At 31.6% G+C, this 21,907-nt stretch overlaps 1 protein-coding gene and 2 pseudogenes across 2 annotated transcripts in view; 1 reads left to right on the top strand and 2 right to left on the bottom strand.

Annotated features, from left to right (window-relative positions):
- Positions 1 to 20,262, top strand: part of LOC105298152 (MOB-like protein phocein) — a 33,401-nt gene extending 13,139 nt beyond the window's left edge. Inside the window, exons 2-8 of one of the 2 annotated variants that reach the window (XM_011369223.2) lie at positions 3,523 to 3,585; positions 9,656 to 9,756; positions 13,390 to 13,432; positions 13,625 to 13,711; positions 16,190 to 16,269; positions 17,303 to 17,414; positions 17,542 to 20,262. In XM_011369223.2, the coding sequence (XP_011367525.1) occupies positions 3,523 to 3,585; positions 9,656 to 9,756; positions 13,390 to 13,432; positions 13,625 to 13,711; positions 16,190 to 16,269; positions 17,303 to 17,414; positions 17,542 to 17,673 (618 nt within the window). In that variant the 3' untranslated portion in view covers positions 17,674 to 20,262. The remainder of the gene's footprint in view (positions 1 to 3,522; positions 3,586 to 9,655; positions 9,757 to 13,389; positions 13,433 to 13,624; positions 13,712 to 16,189; positions 16,270 to 17,302; positions 17,415 to 17,541) is intronic. The other variant, XM_011369224.2, reaches the window with a different exon arrangement.
- LOC111745153 lies at positions 2,273 to 2,387 on the bottom strand (annotated as a pseudogene).
- On the bottom strand, positions 10,129 to 10,250 carry LOC111745094 (annotated as a pseudogene).
- Positions 20,263 to 21,907: the final 1,645 nt, after the last annotated feature.

Genomic DNA, 21,907 nt, shown 5'->3' with positions numbered 1-21,907 from the left:
CTTACCTGACTTGTAAGGTACCTGCCCCACTTCTGTCATCAGCTTGACTAGCCGATCCGGTGGCGATAATTTATATCCTTCACCTCTTGCTATTTGCCTTTGGCTGCAGCTCTGGTCGAGCAAGTTTTCATCATCAGGCTACGATTTGTTAGATGTCATTCCTTGTGAATTTCCTTGTTATGTGTGAAGCATAGTTAGAGAATGAATTGATTATAATTTTATGAACTTTTTGTAGGACAATATTTGAGGTGAGTTTGGTGCTTGTTTTGGTATTGGTTTTGGGATTTCCAAAAGAGGTATGCCTCACATTCTTAAAATCAAACAGACGTTTAGACTTGATCTGATTAATCTGCCAGCTAAAATATTTTGTTGTTGAGTAGATGCTCTAAAATCAGAAGAGATGTGTTAAAATGTAATTTAAAAGAAAAAGTGATATGTGAGAAAACAAACAACTATGGCGCTATGACTGTTGGCCAGAAAATAGATTTTAATATCTTCCACTGAATTTTGGAAAGTCCTTTCAAAATGGATCTTTTAGATTCAGACATGATCCCCGATCCATGTTACAGATAAAACTGAAGCCCATAGAATCAACTGCATTTGCTCAAGGTTGTATAGCTTTGGATTCTTAGTTCACTGGTGACCTTTTCTCTTTATCAAATTGCTTCTAGTAGTGAATTTTAGAGAATTCATTTTGAAAGTATTATAGAGCCACATTAAGCTGTCAGTTACTCTGGCAGTTTCGTGATCATACTACTGGGAATTTATTATTTAGGCTTTTAGGTTTTACCTTTTCCAAACTTTATAAATGCCCTTTTCTTAGATACCTTTACTTCTTATTCTGTGGAAACATTATTTCTTTTTAAGTGATCAACTGTTATATTTTTATATTCAGAAGGGGACTTTAGTACTCACATTCTCAGAATCGTCATTTTTATTTACTCAAGTTTTCAAGTTTGAAAGGTTAAAAAATAATATATTTTAAGTGAATATTGTAACACATCTGTTTGTTATGTTGTTATGAGTAAGTCACATATAAGAAAGCTCTGCTTTTTTTTCACATTGTCATAGATCAAGGTTAAATAAAATGTAACAAAAAAGTTTAGGGTTAAAAAAAGATTGCTTAAGCAGCCTTCTGTCCTATCCCTGTCTGTCACACTAATTTTCTTCAGTGAAATGGATCTATTCTAACATGACTTATTTAGAACTATAATAGAGTAGGTGGGATATCTTCTTACTTTTTTTAAATTGGTTAGGTTGGGATATTGACACATAGTTGGTTTTCATTAAATATTGACTGAATTAGATGAGAACAGTCATTATGTCAGAATTTTGGTTTGTCTTAACTGTTTAGAGTATGTAACAGTTATGATAAGGCAAAGCATTTAATTCCCAATTAACTCTTTTACATCTTTTCTGTATGTGTTTTCTAATATTTTTAAAACAAAATGTTCTACAAACTAATTTTTTAAAGGAAAATATTTGCAAGGAATTGATAGAAACAATTTTTAGTATAAATCATAGGAAGAATTTAAAAATTACTCTTTAATAAAATTTTTAATAATGTTTTTATTTCTTGACATTTTAAAATAAAATTTATTTTCATTCAGATAGGGAAACCATAAAAGAAATGAACTGTTTAAAATACTTAAAAAGGTACACCCATCACCTACCCTCAGAAATACAATATTACTAATATAGTTGAATAGCTCTGTCTTACATTCTTCTGTCTTCTACTCACTTCTCTAACCAGTAATGATGATAACAATTCATTTTCTTTATACTTTTGCACCGTGCGGGCTAGTGTATATATATATATATATATACTATATATATATATATATATATGCATTATATCCATAAGCATGCTTTGGACTTTATTAACCTATTTCCCTTCCTGTTTAGGAAAAAAATGCAGTTCGCTGCCAGCATTAATTTAATTTTCATAAGCATGCTATTTGAGGCTGAAGCAAATCTGATTGGTTTTCTCTGTGAAAATAAAATCTAAAAACTGTTCTTGGAGTTATTTCTAAACAACTTGTCTCTAATTCATTTAATATAACAGAAATGTATACATAAATTGGATTCATCAAATGAATCTTTGGCTAACAACTGTTCAAGAATGATGCTACATTTTCTAGGATTTGACATTTTCAGTGATTGAGAATTACCAATTTTTTTTTTTTTTTTTAGGCAAGGCAACCCTTGGTTGACTTCACATATTACAAGGACCTTGTTAGCTCACAATCCCTTATTTTTTTTTTCTTTTTTACGCCTACAACACCTGGTCTTCCTAGATGGTCTCCCATCCAAGTACTAACCAGGCCTGACCTTGCTTAGCTTCCGAGATCAGACGGGATTGGGTTCAGGGTGGCATGGCCATAGACAAAAATTACCAAATTTTGTAAATGGAAATACCACTACTAAAAACAATGCTATAAGTAGAATTATGTCATTTGTTTCCAAAGACTATCCACAAACTAGAGCCATGCAAAGATAATAATAAAAGCAAGGTGTTTCATGGTAAACTTTGGGAGTAAGGTTAGGACTGTTATCTGTGAGTTATCTCAGGGTAAAGCTGCAGCCTCAAATGCCACTGAGTATTCGCGGGGCAAATGGGAAATGGGTTAAACTTTTAATTTATACGGAGATGACATACACTGTACGTAGTCTCCAATTCGCTCCAATTTTGCTCAAAGTGTTTGGAGACTTATCCGTGTTGACTGATACAGGGTTATAGATCATTGGTTTACAACTACTTTTCTCCCCAGTTTTACTCCAGAGACATTTAATGACCACCTGCTATGTATTAGGCATTGTGCTATCTACAAAGAATATATAGGTAAACGTTGCTGAAAAATCGGGAAATGGAAAGGTTCTTAATCGCTTAGGAGAATGTCTACGAACTGGACTATCTATAGAGGAATTCTGAAGTAATGCAAGTTGATCCACAAAAATAACCCCCCTTAAGAGAAAGCTATTCTATTTGGATGACTATTTTTTATGGAGCTCACATTTTGATTTTGAAATTTTAAAACGCCATTTGGAATTAGAATAATAATTTATAGTATCTGTCTCAAATAACACTTATGGAGCAGTAACTACTGGTACTGCTACAATGATTACTACTCCTAACACTAGATATTCTCTTTAGGTATAAACTGATTCAGTTTTTTGGTGCCTGAAGATTTTTTTTTTAAGTGTAACTTTTTGAGAGATATTTAATCACCATAAATTAAAAAGCCTTAGACTGTCTTCTCAAGTAACACATGATAAGGAGCCATATTTAAGGAATTGTGGTGGAAAAATGTAACTTTTAGTTCAATTAAATAAAATCTTGTTGTTCATTTAAAAACATTGAATAAAATTCCTTTAACTTATTTACTGATAATCACATTGTTTACAGTATGAAGGCTTTTCTTTAGTGTTATTTTGGATTTTATTAAGAATTGAACTTAATCATAAAAATATTGCATCTTCATTATAACTTTGTATATGCTTTAACCTTGAATTTTTTTATAGGATTTCTACAATTGGCCCGATGAATCCTTTGATGAAATGGACAGTACACTAGCTGTTCAGCAGGTAATAACAAGTTTCTTTTACAACTCCAGTAATCTAAGCATTTGACCTCCCTTGGCGCAGTTAAGTATTCCCGTATTTCCTGTATCTTTTAGCACAAACCAGCATCCATGGAATTAATGGAATGCACATTTAAAACTTTTATTAACCTTCATTTTGTTTTAAGGTGGCATATTAAACTATAATCAAACTTAAATACATTTTAATATTTTAAAATATGTTAATCTGTACCAAATTAGGGTACCAAATTTGATTTTAGAATGAATTTAGTTCAAAATTAATTGAATACTAAATTAGAATAACAGTTAAATAGAAATAACTCACACATTTGGTGACTGAACACTTGAGAACATTTATCTAAGGTTTGAATTTAAATTTAGTTACCATCAGTTCTTTACTTTTTTCCCCCTTTAGGCCGTTGCTTTTATTAAGTAGCTCACTAAGGCAATGATTATCGAGAAGGTGGGCTTCTGTAGCATATTTGTGTTGAAAAGCCCCTCAGGAGATTCTTAAACATTGTTATTGAGAATGACATTGTATACAATGTTGGGTTAAAAAAAAAAAAAGTGGTCATTCTTCCAAAATGAATAAAATCTGGGATCTGGGAAAAAATTTTCCATAGCTAAATATTAAAAATTGCATTTACGGGTTAATAACATGATGCCTGCAATTGGGTGTACTATTATATTCTATATTGGACTAGGCATTTGTTAACTACATTTTTAAAGAGAAAATGTGCAATAATGGGACTGTTTGACTTTATCTTGTTAGCCAGATAATAAAAGTAGACAGCTATTTGGATTTATTGTGTTATATGAAGATCTTAGGAGATAAAATAGAAATACTATTGAATTCTTTGAGCATTAAAAACTTAATAATCTTAACAGAAGCATTAAAAGACCTTTAAAACAGATTCAGCGTAATATTTAGATATTTAGCACAGGAAATGGAAGATCATTCATGAATGAATGATTTTGTTCATTGCCTTTTAAGAATATATTGTTCAATCAAATACATTCTTAATATATACATTGTTAGCAAATATATATTGGCTAACAATGAAATAGGCCTTGTGGAGGATACAGAAATATAAAACTAGAATTGTATGCCTGGGAATTGGCAAAAATTAAAAGGAAAAATGTGCAGATATTTCCTCCTTTCAAAGTTTAGAGGTTGTGTCCTGCTACTTTAATTTATTAGTTCTAACAATTTTTTGGTGTAATCTTTAGGATTTACTACATATGAGATCATGCCATCTGCAAACAGTTAATTTTACTTCCTTTTTAATCTGGATGCCTTTTATTTATTTATTATTCATTCATTCATTCATTCATTCATTCATTCATTCATTTATTTTTGCTCAATTACCCTCTCTAGAACTTCCAATACTACTTTGAATAGAAGTAGCAAAAGCAGAAATCCTTATCTTGTTCTTGATTGTAGAGGAAAACTTTCAGTCTTTCTCATTTGGTATGATGTTTACTGTGGGTTTTTCATTTATGGCCTTTATTGTGTTGAAGTAGTTTCCTTCTAGTTCTAGTTTGTTGAGTGTTTTCATGATAAACAGGGATTGCATTTTGTCAATTGCTTTTTCTGCATCAGTTGAAATTATGTTTTTTCCTTCATTCTGCTAACATAGTATAATATACTAATCAGTTTGAATGTTGAACCGTCCTTGCATTCTAGGAATAAATCCCACTTGATTATGGTGTACAATCCTTTTAATATGCTGCAGAATTCAGTTTGCTAGGATTTTTGCAGCAGCGTTCATAAGGGATAATTCATTTGTAGTTTTCTTAAAGTGTCTTTGTCTGGCTTTAGTATCAGGTAATGCTGGTGTCATAGAATGAGTTAGGAAGGATGCTCTCTTTTTCAGTTTTTTGGGAGAATTTGAGAAGGATTGGTGTTCTTTAAATGTTTGGAAAAATCCACCAGTAAAGTTATGAGATCCAGGGCTTTTCTTTGGTTATACAACATTGTGAATGTAACTAATGCCACTGAACTGAATACTTAAAAATGTTAAAATGACTATTTTCTCATTAAATGCTCTTGATATTCTTGTCAAAATCATTTGACTATATGTGAAGGTTTATTGCTCAGTGCTATATCCCATTCCACTGGTCTATATGTATCCTTATGTCAGCACTACATTGCGTGATTACTGTAGCTTTGTAGTAAGTTTTGAAATTGGGAAGTGTGAATCCTCCAACTTTGTTTTCTTTTCAAGATTTTGCCTGTTCTGTGCCTCTTGCAATTCTATACACATTTGAGAATTGGCTTTTCCATTTTTGCAAAAAAAAAAAAACCAACAAAATTTGGAGTTTTGAAACAGATGGCATAGAATATGTGGATAGTTTTGGGTAGTATTGACATCTTAATATTTAGTCTTCCTACCTATGAATGAGATGTCTTTCAATTCATTTAGGTCTTCTTTAATTACTTAAGCAGTATTTTGTAGTTTTCAGTCTACAAGTATTTAACCTCCTTATTTAAATTTATTCCTGGGTACAGTTGGCTCTTGAACAATGTGAGGGTTAAGGGTGCTGACCCCATGCACTGTTGAAAATTCTCATATAACTTTGACTCCCCCAAAATTTACTGTTGACTGGAAGCCTTACTGATAACATAAACAGTAAATTAGCACAAATTTTGTATATGTATTATATACTGTGTTCTTACAACAAACTAGAGAAAAGTTATGAATTGTAAGGAAAAGAAAATATATTTACAGTATTTATTGAAAAAATCTGCGTATAGATTGGTGCAGTTCACATTTGTGTTGTTCAAGGGTCAACTGTGTGTTATTCTTTTGGATACGCTTATAGATGGAATTGCTTTCTTAATTTCCTTTTTGGATTGTTCATTGAAGGTGTATAGAGACAACTTATTTTTGTACGTTGATCTTGTATCTTGCTACTTTACTAAATTCATTTATTAGCTTTTTTATCTTTCCTGTGGATTCTTTGGGAATTCTATATAGGATCATGTCATCTGTGAATATAAATTACCTTTCATTTAATTTTTTTTCTTGTCTCATTGCTCCAGCTAGAACTTCAGTACAGTGTCGAATGGCAGTGGTGAAAGCAGGCATCCTGTCTCATTAGGGGGAAACCTTTTAATGTTTCACCATCGAGTATGATGTTACCTGTGGGATTTTCATAAATACCCTTCATCATATTGAGGAAGTTTTCTACTATACCTAGTTTTCTAAGGGTTTTTATTATAAAAGGGTGTTGGATTTTGTCAGATGCCTTCTCTGCATTGTTGATTGTGTGTTTTTTTCCCTTAATGTATTTTAATGTAGTGTATTAATACATTAAAATGGTGTGCGTTGATTTTTTTTTTTTTGTAATGTCGAACCACCCTTGATTTCTTGCAGCTTTCTTTTGATTCATGTTTGTATGGCATATCTTTTTCCATCCTTTTACCTTTAATTTACATATATCATTGTCTTTGAAGTAAGTTTCTTGTAGACAGTATATAGTTGGGTCATATTTCTTTGTTCTTCCTGACAATCTTGCCTTTTAACTGGTGCGCTTAGGCCATTTAATATTAATGTGGTTACTGATTGATATATTTAGGTTTAGATATACCATTTTATTACTTGTTTTCTGTTTGTTTCCTGCGTCTTTTTGTTTTTCCTTTTCTGCCTTCTTAAGGATTGTTTGAGCATTTTAGTAATCTATTTTAATTTATTCTAATTCTTTATTATATCTTTGTGTGTGTGTGTGTGTGTGTGTGTGTGTGTGTGTATATAGGTGATTGCACTAGAGCTTACTTAATATATACCTTTCACAGTCCACTTAGAATCAGTATTTTACTGCTTTGATTGAAATGTAGAAACTACCATCTTATAGATCCTCTTACTCTCCCCCCTTTTGCTATGTTTGTCTATATTACATTTACATACTTTGAAAACTCTGTGTGTTATATATTTGTTGCTTTCATCTGCCAAACATAAAGAACTCGAGGATAATGGTCTATTATATTTATACCCAGATATTTATCATTTCTGTTGCTCCTGATATTCCAAGTTTTCTTCTGATATTATGTTTTCCTTCTGTCTGAAGAACTTCCTTTAGCAATTCTCTTCGAGCAGTTTGTTGGCTAGGAATTCTCCTTAGTTTTATTTCATCTGAAAATGTTTTTAATTTATTTTTATTTCTGGAGGGTTGTGGTTGTTGTTAGATATAGAATTCTGAGTTGATAGTTTTTTTCTTTCAGCACTTTAAAATGTTGTGCCATTTCCTTTTGTCTTCTGTGGTTTCTGATGAGAAGGCTGTAGTCTTTTGAATCCTTATTGTGTAGGTCATGTGTATTTTTTTTCATAGCTTCTTTATCTTTAGTTTTTGGCAGTTTGATTATGTGTCTAGGCATGGATTTCTTTGGGTTTTCCTGTTTGGTGTATATCTATAAGCTCAGTTCTCAAAGCCTATCATATGCTAATTAAGATCATATCTGTATATGCACTCATGCACAGATCAGAGTTGAGCCCAGGAGTTAATAAACAGCTTTATGGAATTACTTTTCTGAGCTTCTTCTTTCTAATATTATCTCAGATACTTTCTGGTTCCCTGGGGCCCACCTCTTTGGTCCCCCAGCCAGAAATCTCTTACTAGAATTGTGCTGCAGTTGTGGAAAAGCAGAAAGAAAAAAGAGACAGGGTTTGATCTCACCACTAAAAGGAGAGGAAGGGTTCTTCCTCAGAATTTTGTTTCTTGAATTTTTCTCTGCTAGCTGCTTTTGCCGTCACTCTGTAATTGTCTCAGGTCTAGGCTATGAAAGGATGGAGAAAAAGGAGAGGGAAAGAAATCCACTCTCTTTGAGCTTTAGGAGTGTCCTTGAGCAAGATCTAGTTTCTCTTGTATCTCTCAGTCAGCATCAGCAGTGCTCATTTTTTGGATTCATCCTGAATTGAATTCATGCCAGAGAATACCAGAGTATTTTCTCAGGGAGAGTGGTTTAAATAGGAATTAAGAAGTCATTAAAAGCTTTTGAGCAACCTTTTGACGTGAGAGTGATATTCAAGAAAGATTGTCTGAAAATAGGCAAAATAGATTGCCTTAAGAATGCCCTGTAGCTATTAAGTTTCTATAATCTAATCTAGCCTGTTCAAATTTTAGGGTATTTAAATCATAGATTTAATGAAACATTAAAAAATATCTGAAATTTAAAGTTTAACTTAATTTAATTTTATTTATATTGAAAGTAAATCTCCTTGCCTTTTTTTTAAACTTAGATTTTCTGCTATTCTTTTACTTGATCTTAGCCAAAAAGCCGAGAAGTGAACTGCTAGTCATTTTTTAAACAATTTTATTGGACATAATTAACATACCATAGAGATCACCCATTCAAAATATACAATTCACTGGTTTTTAGTATATTCACAGGGTTGTACAACTATAACCATGATCTAATTTTAGAACATCTTCATCTCTCCAGAAGAAACATCGTCCCCATTAGCAGTTATCTCCATTTTCCTTTGTCTCCCCTTCCTGTAGTCCTAAGCAACTACTAATCTATTTTTATCTCTGTAGAATCACCTAATCTAGACACTTCATATTAATGGAATCATATAATATGTACCACAGTTTTATTTACATTGTCTAAATTTCATGTTCATATGAAAATTATAGATTGTAGTTTTAGTCCCAGTTCCCATCCTGGTAAATAACAGTATCTGCATTTTGTAGTAAATCCTATCCCAAAGAAGTTGAATTGGAGAATAAGTAAGGGTTCTCTCCTTTCTTCTGAATTATAGTAACTTCTTAGTGTCTTCAATAGGTTCTTAGAATGGTGGTGAAACAACGTATAAAGAAACCAATTTTACCATAGACTAATTGATATAAACAAGAATTAAATTCCTGTGGCATCTCATCAATATTGTAACAAAATGATGTTATTCGAGGACCTGCTGTACTGACTATGATTCTTTAATTGGTTTCCTATTTCATTTATAACCCCTAAGTTGAACCACAAGAGTGGTTATATATTCAAAAATTAAGTATAGTTAACATAAGATTATCATATAGTATAATATTTTAATTAACTATAAAAACTTATTTGTTTATAGTATATTCAACAGAACATAAGAGCAGATTGTTCCAATATTGACAAAATTCTTGAACCACCCGAGGGCCAAGATGAAGGTGTATGGAAATATGAACATTTAAGGTAGGTCTTTATGATATATCAAAATGGTAATAGTACGTTTGTTAGTAAAAATAATCCTTCTTCCTGCTATGTGAGGATACGAAAAGACAGCCGCCATCTATAAACCAGGACACAGGCCCTCTATAAATCAGGACCAGAACCATGTATGACACCTTGTTATACATTTCTGCCTTCAGAACTGTGAGAGATAAATGTTTCCTTATTTATTTATTCATTCATTCAGCCAGTCATTTATCTATCTATCTATCTATCTATCTATCTATTTATTTATTCATTCATTCATTTATTTATTTATTTATTTTAGGCAAGGCAACCCTTGATTGACCTCACAGATTACAAGAACCCTGTCATCTTACAATCCCTTATTTTTTACGCCTACAGCACTTGGTCTTCCTAGGTGGTCTCCCATCCAAGTACTAACCAGGCGGCTCGCCCCTGCTTAGCTTCCGAGATCAGACAGGATTGGGCTCGTTCAGGGTAGCATGGCCGTAGACTAAATATTTCCTTTTTAAATGAAAAAATAAAACTTTAATAATTATGAATCAAATAAAATCATAATGTAACTGCAGGCCAGAAAAACAAATTCTAAAGCATTTATATTTTCAATGTTATAAAGTTTTCAACTTTGTTATTTACTGATTGTTATCTACATTTATGAATTTGGTCTCTACTATCTTTTTACACAGCTTCTTTAGTCATAACCCTTAACCACAAATGCATTATTTCCATTTACCCACTCATGAATACCTTTATTTCTCTATAGAGGATCAGTCATATCAAGGTCCTAGTATAGGCTTGGTATCTGATGAATTACCTATTAACTACTATGAACTTCTAATTTTCCCTTTGGTAAATAGAGATTAATTATAATCCTGAAGTAATTGGAGCTTTTCATAATATCCTTTGAATGAGAAAATTGATAACTAGTGAATGACTAGTTAACTAGAATTAACTTTAAAAGCAACTATATCCTGAAGTTATTAGGTTGTTTTTTGAAGTTAAAAACTTTCCATTGTAAATAGGAGCTGGGGTGAATTGACAGGTTAAATATAGAGAATGCTGTATGGATATATGTTCATCAGGATTTGTTACTTTTGAGTTGATTTTTAAATAAGTGTAGTAGAAATATGCCTTTTCCTGAATAAATTAGACCACATTTCCTGTGATGAGTGCCTCAACTTGTAGATATGTTACTTTTTTTTTTTTGATGCTGCAGGCTTGTTGTCTAGATATTGCAAAGACATAATGTCTTGTCATAACAGTTCAGCAATTTTTAAGGTGCTAAGACTTCTTTGTACTCTGCTAGTTTCTGAGACAAATCACTTGACTACTTGATCTAGTTTTTTAGAAATACATCTCAGTGCATAATTGAAAGTATGAGGGTGTAGATATTTCCCCATTCTTGTAAATCAAGATAGAGAGCACTTTATTATAATATAGCCTTTGCCTTATTTTAATCAGCTTTGAAAATAACTACTTACTTAGCTAGTAAGATTCATGTTGAAAGTAAGCGAGGGTTTTTTTAAAAATCATTATTCCTAACAAGTGAGGGTAGATTTTAGTATATAAGGTTATTCCAGACCTAAGAAAAACTTTTCCTCCCTGTTTAACTTAGACTATGAAATATGCATTATACAAAACTTACGAACTTTTTCTCATGCATATTTTATTTGGCCTGGGGCTGTTGTTTTTACTTTCGTTACTTTTTTCTGAATATTAGCCCTTTTTTTGGTTTTGTATTTATGCATTATACATCACGTGTAAATTTTTTTTTATCATAGTGTATACATTTTTATAGTTGACTAAGAAGAGTTTCAAAAGTAGCCTTTTAATTTTTGACGTGCTTGATATTGATTTGAGGCTTATTATTTGCTGTTAAAGCATTTGATTATATTATGATGTTAACGGGAATTGGGTCATGGGATATTCAGTCAAATCTCCTACCAGCCCATACTGAATATTTGTAATTAGGAAAAGGTGCCCCTTCTTCTGAGTGGATGCAATCCCATGCCAGGATGCATGGCTTAGTGACTAGAGTGTAGGCTGGATTTCAGCTCTGGCTTGTCTCTTCAGCTACACAACTATATGTGTTAGCTTTGAATTAACTGAATTAACTAGAAGCTGTTAGGTTTGCACTATTTGCCACAAGTGGTGCCCCTAAACAATGCCAAATCAGTTAGCTTAATTTTGCTATTGGCCATAAGTGCGTTGGACTAGATGAGGAACTTGTTTATCACCATCCATCTTTATTACCACTTAGTGGAAAACAGCTCAAAAACACATAACATGCAGTCTACAGATATGGGCCAGTAGAGGGTGATGTGGATTTTCAGAAATAGTGTTATTTTTTAAATCTAAGGACAGCATTATAATTGGGCATTTGGAAAGGAAATACATACATAGACAACTGAAAATTTGACTTGTTTTCTGCCATTGTAATGTTTAAATAAATCAATATAGTTTTTCTTTTATATATGTGCAGTTTTTTATTTTTATTTTCATGTGGGATTCTTATCTACCAATTATGTGGGTTTTAGCTTTACATTTTTAGGGAACTAAAGTGTTCTTATTTTTTGGTGGGCAAACAGTAGTGATTAACTAATTGGATAGAATTTTTAAGGGATACACATTCAGTATTTTGACAGCTATAAAGTAAGTTATCTTTGTGACATAGAAGATTAATAGCCTTTTCATATCAAATAACAGCTGTTTAAAAATGATCTCAATGTCATATAATTTCTTCCATTATTCATTTATTCAAAAATATTTTTTTAGCACTTACTGTGTTCCAAGCATTGTTCTAGGCTTTATAATTCTTGACAATTTTAGAAAGAAAGTATATCATGAAAAAATGCCCACAATCTATTAGGTGACAAAAAAGTGAATTACAAAATTTTGTATGATATGATCTCAGTATATTTTAATCTGTACATAGTAACTCAAATTTGCATGTAAACAATAATTACCTTTTGGAAAGAGGTAGTGGAATTCTGGAGGACTTTCTTCTGTGTTTTGTGTGAAGTTTTTATAAGGAGCATGTCGTTTGTAATCAAAACTTGTAAAATACATAAGAGTATAAAAAATCTAGTTTTTTTCCTGTGTATCTGTATAAAGATATATGTATACATATACTTTTTACATAATTGGAATCTTACTGCAAATATAAACATATCCTTTGTATGTTTATGTATATACCAATATTTTACTACTGTATTTAGAATGTTTCAAAAACTTTTTTTCTGTATAGTTTCTGTGAACATCTTTGTACATATATCTACATGAAGTTCTAATTAGTTCATTAGAATGGATTCTTAGGAGAATGACTTGGTCAAAAAGTATCTATTTCCTAAGTGTCATGGTAAATATTTCTAAATTACTTTCCAGAAAAACTACCAGTTTTTAGTGTTCAGAGTGATCAGTTCACTGAACTCTGATATTAAACATTGTCCGTACTTTTGAGTTTTGTTTATTAATCTATATGTCTTTGTAGGAAATGTGCCATGTAAATCTGGGTGGTGGTAATGATGGTGATGTGGGAGGAAGGATGGTACTGATGGGATTCTGTTTTGACAATATGCTAAAAATAATGTGGAGAATAAATAAGACTTTTCATTTATATATTTGCATTTTTAGGCAATTCTGTCTTGAGCTAAATGGACTTGCTGTTAAACTTCAGGTAATATTTTCTTTAAGTTAAAGCTGTAATTGAAAGTTCTAATTGTTTACCCATTTTTTTGTAACTTAATGTGCTTACAGAGACTTATCTAAAATTTCTAAATATTCTAGAATTTTACACGGAAATGTAACCCAGATGATAAACTTTTCAATTATTATTTTACATATTAAGGAATGTAACTATTTTTAACAGAGTGAATGCCATCCAGAGACATGTACTCAGATGACAGCAACTGAACAATGGATTTTTCTTTGTGCAGCTCATAAAACTCCAAAAGAGGTGAGAATTTATAAAATAGAATGACTAATAAAAATGTCATAATCTAAATCTTTCCAGGACAGTGGTAGACTGATTTTTAGAGTTTTAAGTTCACTGTTTAGTTTGCCGTTTGGTTTAGAGTTTTTGGAAAGGTTATTGCCAAAATGTTATTTAGGATTTCTTACGATTAGTATCATTTTTCATAATTGAGTAATAACATGGGCTAGAACTCACTTTATGATTCATTGTCTATCACAGAATAAGATCTGTCACATTGTGCTGATAATCTAATGTGTAATGGGTGAGATAACACCTGTTTAGATTTTTTGTTCAGTCACAGTTTCTTTTGATAGGAACAACTAACTGTTGGTGATTACTAATCTAATGTGTAATGGGTGAGATACACCTGTTTAGATTTTTTGTTCAGTCACAGTTTCTTTTGATAGGAACAAATAACTGTTGGTGATTACTAGCTGATGCTTACTTAGTCTGTTAACTAGAAATGTTACTTTTGAGTCTTTTAACTTTATAGGTCAATATTTTTTCTTTACATTTCATTAATATTTCTTACTATTAATTTGAAACCCACCATAATGATTTTCCTCTTCATAATTTGGTCCTACTTTGAAAAAAGTTATTCATGTTGTTTTCTCCTCAAGTTATTGTCAAGGAGAGAATATAGGAAGTAGAAATTACTTATAGAACATTTTTTAAATTTTAAATTATTTCTTCATATGATGTCCTAATACATTACTCAGTTTTCTGTAGTTATTTCAGAAATGTCCTTTACAACTGGTTGGTTTAAAGTATGCGTTGCTTTTCCCTTGATCTACATTTCTTTTTAATCTGTAGTAAATACTTTTTACTCAACACTGATCTGATTGAAAGTAAGTGAGTACAGTTTTGTGAAATATAGACATTCACATGATCATTATATTAACAGACCTCTAAGGCTTGAAGACAAGTGACTCCCTAGTTGCAAAATCAATATCTGATGTTCTTTTGTTTGAAAAAGGTAAATTCCCCAAAATAAGAAGTATCTGATACCTGTCTAAGCAATTAGTACTTATTTGGAAGACCTATTTCATTTGGGGTGTTACTTTTTTTGTGTTAATAAATTGAAATAGTATTACAGTTATATATCACTCTGTCAGTTTTAAAGGTTGTAAAACTGTCCCATGGTACACCCAAATGACCAGTATGAGAAGCACAATGACTTGGGATATTTATTTTTGACCAAATCACCTGTAATCACATATATGGAGAAATATAATTTTTTTAGTAAATACTGCTCATGGTACTATTTTAGGTAGTGAGTCTACTAACCATACATTCCTATAATGTATAGTTAGAAAAATACCTTTTTTGTTGTTTAGATAATCTATATTTGCCATGGCACTATACTAAACCATATTTAGCAGTTATTAATTTACATTTCTAAATACCAGTTTCAGTCTCAACACTTGAATAATATTCTAATTATTGGGTAGAGTTAGAGTCATTGTTATTCTTTTCTCTAGTTCATTGTTTCCTTTAGTAAACTCCTTGGTTCATTCTCAGTCCTTTCTATTGATGCTTTTTCCTGTCTGCCCTCAGAAGAACTGAGCGAGGAGAATTACTTGGCAGTTGTATTTTTCCTTTAATAGGTTTACTGATTTGCCATGAGACAATAGGTTTCATAGTTTATGATAAATGGTATAGGATAAGACAGATTTATTAAATTATAAAGACTATAAAGAGAAAATTCTTTAGAAAGCTGCTGGAATAGTAATAGGGTGCCAGGAACGTAATAAGGGATGTTTTCTAGGTTGTTAGAAGGCAGTGATCCCTGTCCGAATTTGTGAAGAGAAGGAAGCTTCTGAGCCTCTTTATAAGGTATAAATCAGTTGACCAGGAGTTAGTATATTTCTAGTATAAACATCTTGTTAAGTCCTCCTTTCTAACTATAGGATCTTGTGTAAATGATTGACCAACAGTTAGTGATAGTCCCTCCTGCTGCGTGTCATTCTCCAGGGTTCTCCCTCTCATGCTTTAGAGTTGGGATGTTTATGCGCTAACTTGCTTGAATCTCTGATCTTTTCTCAGCTGGAGTGCTTGTTTTGAAAGATTCTTTATTCTTGCCTACAGATTTTTAAGATCTGGGAAGAAGTCTGTGCATGCAAACTGACCAGCCTCAGTTTCCTCATTTGTAAAATCGGAGGATTAGATTAGATAATCAGGTGTTCTTCCTATCTCTAAACGTTTTCTTCTAAGTACAGTGTTTGGAATGAGAAATTAGGAGACTGATTCATGTATCTTCCAGAGGCCTGATATTGTACTTTATGGGGATAATAAAGCCTTATTAATGTAACATTGAATTTTACAGTCATTCTGATATTGTGAGGCACTTTTTTTCTTAGAATATGCTCAGGTTTTTGGAATGACACATACATATTTAATATACCTAATCTAAGAGATAGAGTTCTTTGTTGATGCATTTTTATATCCTTTCTTTTATAGTGTCCTGCTATAGATTATACTAGACACACACTTGATGGTGCTGCATGTCTTCTGAATAGCAATAAATATTTTCCCAGCAGGTAAACAAAACGTTTAAACATGATGTTAAACTTTTTGGATTTAATTTAAAAGATTGATGTTTTTAAAACTAAAACTAAGTTTGCTGGTTGATGCATTATATTCTTTATACATTTTTTTTAAAGCTGTTATGTATTTCACTTGTGCAAAATTATTATTAAAGTTTTGAAATTAGGGTTTTGGTTAAACTGAAGGCAGCAAGACTTGGCTCCCAAAGCTTACAGGCCAGTTCAATCAAGGGTAGTCTCTACTGCTCTGCATCATTCTCCAGAGTTCTCTCTCAGATTCTTTAGAGTTGGGATATTTAAACACTTGCTTATTAAATTTTTGTGATGGAGTCAGCCTCTTCTTCGACAGTATGCCTAAAGAGCAGACTCCTTTGTTGGACTGCTTGTTTCTGAAGGATTCTTATTCTTGCCTTCCAATTTTTAAGATCTGGAAAGAAGTCTGTACATACTGTAATATATTATTGTTGAAGTTTGTGACTGGCCTTTTGTTCTGTTAAGATATTTGTTACCAGGTGAATAGATTTGGAATCCCCCCCCTCCAAAATATCATTAAGTCCAAAGAGCTCATATAAAATATGTAAAAAATACTGGGTTTTGCCTCAGTATTCTAATATACTTTTTTTTTAAAAGATCAGAAATATTCAGGCAATTTTTTTTCTAAAAAAATTGAATTCTATAGAATAAACATTTCAGTAGTTTTAATCATATCTAGTAAACAAAGTATTAATGTTATAAACGAATGTTTTAGTAATTTTTTTTTATTTAATTTCATAAAACTTTGACAGAGTTTCAAAACTATAATACTGAATTTCTTACACACAGTGGTTACATAGAAAGAGCACTGGTCCAGGAATGAAGAACAGGGGTTTTTATTCTACTTTTGCCACTTACTAGCACTTTAACCTTGGATTGGTCACTTGTTTTACCTACATGTCAGTTTCCACACATGTAAATTGAGAAGATTGGAATATATGATTCTTAAGATCTATCCAGCTGTATGAATCTATGATTTCTTTTCTCTTTCTAGAGTTAGCATAAAGGAATCCTCTGTAGCAAAACTAGGATCAGTATGCCGTAGAATTTACAGAATATTTTCACATGCTTATTTTCATCACCGGCAGATATTTGATGAATATGAAGTAAGTACTTTACTAATTATCCTGATGCATTCTTACCAGAATGACAATAATATATGTTGATACTATGTCTAGTTATTTTGGTTTGGGATAGTAAATTAAAATAACATTTTTTTCTTCCTCTCTACAGAATGAAACATTTTTGTGTCATCGATTTACTAAATTTGTGATGAAATATAATTTGATGTCCAAGGATAACCTGATTGTACCAATTTTAGAAGAGGAAGTTCAGAATTCAGTTTCTGGTGAAAGCGAAGCATGAAGGGAATCATATAGAAAATGTACTGATCACATAATTAACATTAATTATGTACTGTATATATATCATTTTAGACACATCAATCATGTATCCATAGTATAGCCTCTTTGTTTAGTATAGGTAGGTTTTTGTATGCTGTGTTGCCTTTTAAAATGGGAAATACTTTTTAAGTTATTCATGAGCTGTATATTCACCAGTGTGGCACTCATGGTTTTTAAATAAGATTAGTATTGTCTGTTTATTATGCGTGTTAATAAAAGAATTTACAGTTTGGTAAAGTTGCTGCTAAACAATCATTGGTTCACAATCCTCATCAAATAAACCCATTTATAAAAAGGTGAGTGAGCTTGAGGTTTCATACAAGCCGTTTACTAAAGAAAATAGTAATGTTTGGTTTTACCCCTGAGTTTAGATATTCTAGAAAATTCTATAGTACATAGTTTAATCTTAACTCTTTTCAAAAATGAGATAAGTGTTTTAAAATTCTATTTATAGTTTTTGATATACATATGTGATTATGTGTATATCCAAATGTAAATCAAATGAAGCATTAGTAATACTTAAATATCTTAATGCTACATAAAGTATATTCTAGACCCACATACTTGGAAAGGATTTCCATTTCTGCAACAGTGGACTGTTACATAAAAGATGGTGATAATGATAAAGTACGTAAATGATGTTCCCACTGGAAACCTGTCCTTTCCTTCCCCTTTCCTCATTTCCCTTAACTCCCTCCCCAAACTACATTAGCTGAGGAGCTTTTCACCAGACTGTGATTTAGTGGTGGCTTATACCTATTTATATTGTATTAATTGCTTACAGATTATACCTCATATTAGCAATTATATTACACTACAGGAAAATGTATTGGCACAGGCTCTTGCTTATCTTTGTTTTGCAGAATTGTTCTAACTACTTGGAAAACAGTCTTTAAAATAGTTTGACTCTCTGTTAGTAATATTAATCTTTTCATCTAACTATCAAGGCAGCATTTAAATAGAGTTGAAAATTATTGTAGTATTTATTTTACGACCTCTCCCCACAATGTTTATGTTTGAATTATATGCACATGTGAGATTTTTTGCAATAATTTACAGGTTCCAAGAGTTGATGAATGGTCATACATTTTTTGGACTTGTTATAATTCAGTGTCTTAAAAAGGATTCAACCGCAGAGTTTACAGCCTTATTTACTGAATACAATTTTTAAAAAAGCACTGGAGCTCTTATTGCTAAACTGGTTGTAATGAGGCACTAAGATTGGGTAAAAAAAATTGTACATGTAGTGAAGAACATATATATATCCCTCTCTTGAACAGAGTTAAACATAAAGCATGTCCTTTTCAATTAAAATGGTTGTTTTGAAAGGAAGATGAAAATGTATTCATCTTACTTTGTTTTTTCAAATTGAGCAAATGTTTTATACCAAATTATGAGATGAGTATGTACAGCAAAAATGTGGGAAATAGTAGCATACCGAGAATGTGTACATATACTTATGCCTTTCCAAGCCTGCCAGTATATTTGATTTTGGAACATTGCTATCCTAGCAGCCAGTCATTACTTTGTCCCAACCTGCAGCTATCTTTTAAGAAGTTGTATGGTCCTAATGAAAAGAATGTTGACTTTAAAATTATGCATTTATATTAACGTCACTATAAACCAATGGGAATATTAATTTTTACATGAACTTGCTAAGTATTGAGAGACTAAACTACTAAATTAATAAATTATATATAGCAATGTAGCTGTTCTTGCTAGGTGGTGTCTCAGTGGATTTCTGTTGCAGTGGCTGGAATTGGCAGTCTCATTAAGTATTTTGAAACATTTTGAATAATATAGCTTGGTGTTAAAGGGGAAATAAAATTTTTTTTTCTTACTCATTCCATCTTCCCTGTACTGTGTTTGGAATTGATTGTTAAAACAACAAACAAACCCAAAGGAAACATCAATATATAGTCGTTTTTGTATGCCTATTGACATCTCCTTCATACTCATTGCATGTGAAGTTGTCTCACTATACTAGGTGAGACCTAAATGAAATAGTTATTAATGACCCTGGCAAACCATTGATTTATAATGTAAATGTTCTAAGAAGAGGAGAATAGAAAATTCATAATTCTGTGTAATAAGGAAGTTAGGCTCCACTTTTTGTTTAAATTATCCAATATATAGATCTAAAAGTTAAAATTTTCTTTCCATAAAATTATTTTGACCATAGAATTAACTCACTTTTCTCCTATCATATCTAGGAAGATAAGTTAATAATTTATATTTCTATAAATATCATAGTTCTTTTGTGTGTTTACAGTTTCTTTTCTCTGACTCGAGGTCAAATTTGCATTCTAAAACAGTTTCTCAGTTAAATTCTGAATGAATTAACACTTTTTAATATCAGAATAACATTAAAAATCCATGATTACATTATCAACAAGGCCTGTGTTATGGTTTAAATATATTTACTGTCTAATGTCAAATTTATTGTAATAGGACTGTTTGTTTCCTGTGTACTTTGCCCTCTATATCTTTTTGCCTAAAGACTTCCTATAATTTTATTTGCACAATTAAATTTCATATTTTATATTCTTTATTTTTTGAATACTTCTCGGATGTGCTAAAGGTTTATGGGTGTAATTCTTCCATACTATGCATTCATTTCTTGAATGCAGCTCATTGTTAACTAGGACACATGTATTGGTACAACACAGCAGTTTATTTGAGGTGGTCAAGTATCAATGTGTTTTCTGAAAAACTGTATGTTATCAGTGTAGGCTCCACTATCAAGTCAGATAACTACCAAATGAATCCACTGGAAGGTTATATTATTGATTTAAAAAATTCATCTAGGAGCCTCACTTTTAACAACAATTGGGGATGCATATTTTTTAGGATATGTGGGCTGGGACCCTAATGTAATTAAGCAAAGATAATACTAAATTTTCATAGTAATTTAGTATTATTTCATAATTTCTAAAAGATAAGTACAATTGACATCCTGAACTTACATCCATGAAGGCAGCATGTCAATTAAGTGTCTGATATAGAAACTAGGATCAATTATAGCATCAACATTCAAAATTAGTAAGATAATTATTCATTTAAAAAATACCAGCATTTTATCCTCATCTGTTTTCTGCTATAAACCTTGGTAAAAGCAGTTTATAATTCCATAAATAATATATTTACTAGTTTATTTTGGGTGGACCTTATGAGAGCCATCTGTATCTTTTATAACAATTAGAAATCTTTATTTAAAAATTGTAGTTAGGGGTTATCAGATTTTCTGCCTTTTTTGTGACTGTCAAATAGTCTCAATGTGCTTATGCAAAAATTTTCTACATCTTCAACAAAGGCTGATTTTAATATTTTGTTTTCCCTTAGTATAAATAACTAAAAATGTATTTTTTATAACATTTTATACCTTGTTTTAAAAATAAGAGGTTAAGTCAATTAGCAATGATAGGAGTCTGCTCTTGTATTTTTCCTTACTTTCCTAGAGCTAAAATGGATCAAGGGGAGTCAAAGGAACAAGGGAACCCAGAGATGAGGAAACAGTGGGAATGGTCATGATTGCACTAGCAAATGAGATACCTTCACCCAATTCCAGTGAATTAATAAAATTCAATTTTTGTGTGTAAATTCCTGCTTAACTGACTCAAAAAAAAATTTTTTTTTTAATCAAGTATAAAACAAATGCATATCTGCAGATCTTGGATTCTGATTGTTGCGATACCATCTTAATGATTGTATTGTTTTCAATGTCTGCTATAGCAAATTACCACATATTCAGTGGTTTAAAAAAATACAAGTTCTCTTATAGTTCTTGAAGTTAGAAGCTTGAAGTCAATTTTACTGGGCTAAAATTAGGTTCCTTCTTTCTGGAGAATCTGTTCCTTGCTTAATTTTGCTGCTGGTGGCTGTTGGCATTCTTTGGTTTATGGCTGCATCATTCCAGGATCTACTTCCATAATCCCATTGCCTTCTCTTTAATAATCTCTCCTTCTACCTCCCTCTTAGAAGGACACAATGATTACATCATTGGGCCCACTCATATAATCTAGGATGATTTCCCCATCTCAAGATCTTAAACACCTTTGCAAAGTCCTTTTTGCCATATAAAGTAACATATTTATGGGTTCTAGGGATTAAAAAGTGATGTTTTAAGAGGCCTTGATGCAGCCTGCCACAGCAATCCTCTCAAATTGATGTCGTTAATCTCAAAAAATTCTTCATGC

Source organism: Pteropus vampyrus, unplaced genomic scaffold, assembly GCF_000151845.1.
Source record: "Pteropus vampyrus isolate Shadow unplaced genomic scaffold, Pvam_2.0 Scaffold146, whole genome shotgun sequence".
Taxonomy (NCBI): Eukaryota; Metazoa; Chordata; class Mammalia; order Chiroptera; family Pteropodidae; genus Pteropus; species Pteropus vampyrus.
Note: the sequence above shows the minus strand (reverse complement) of the source record. Positions and strands in the feature narration are given on the sequence as shown.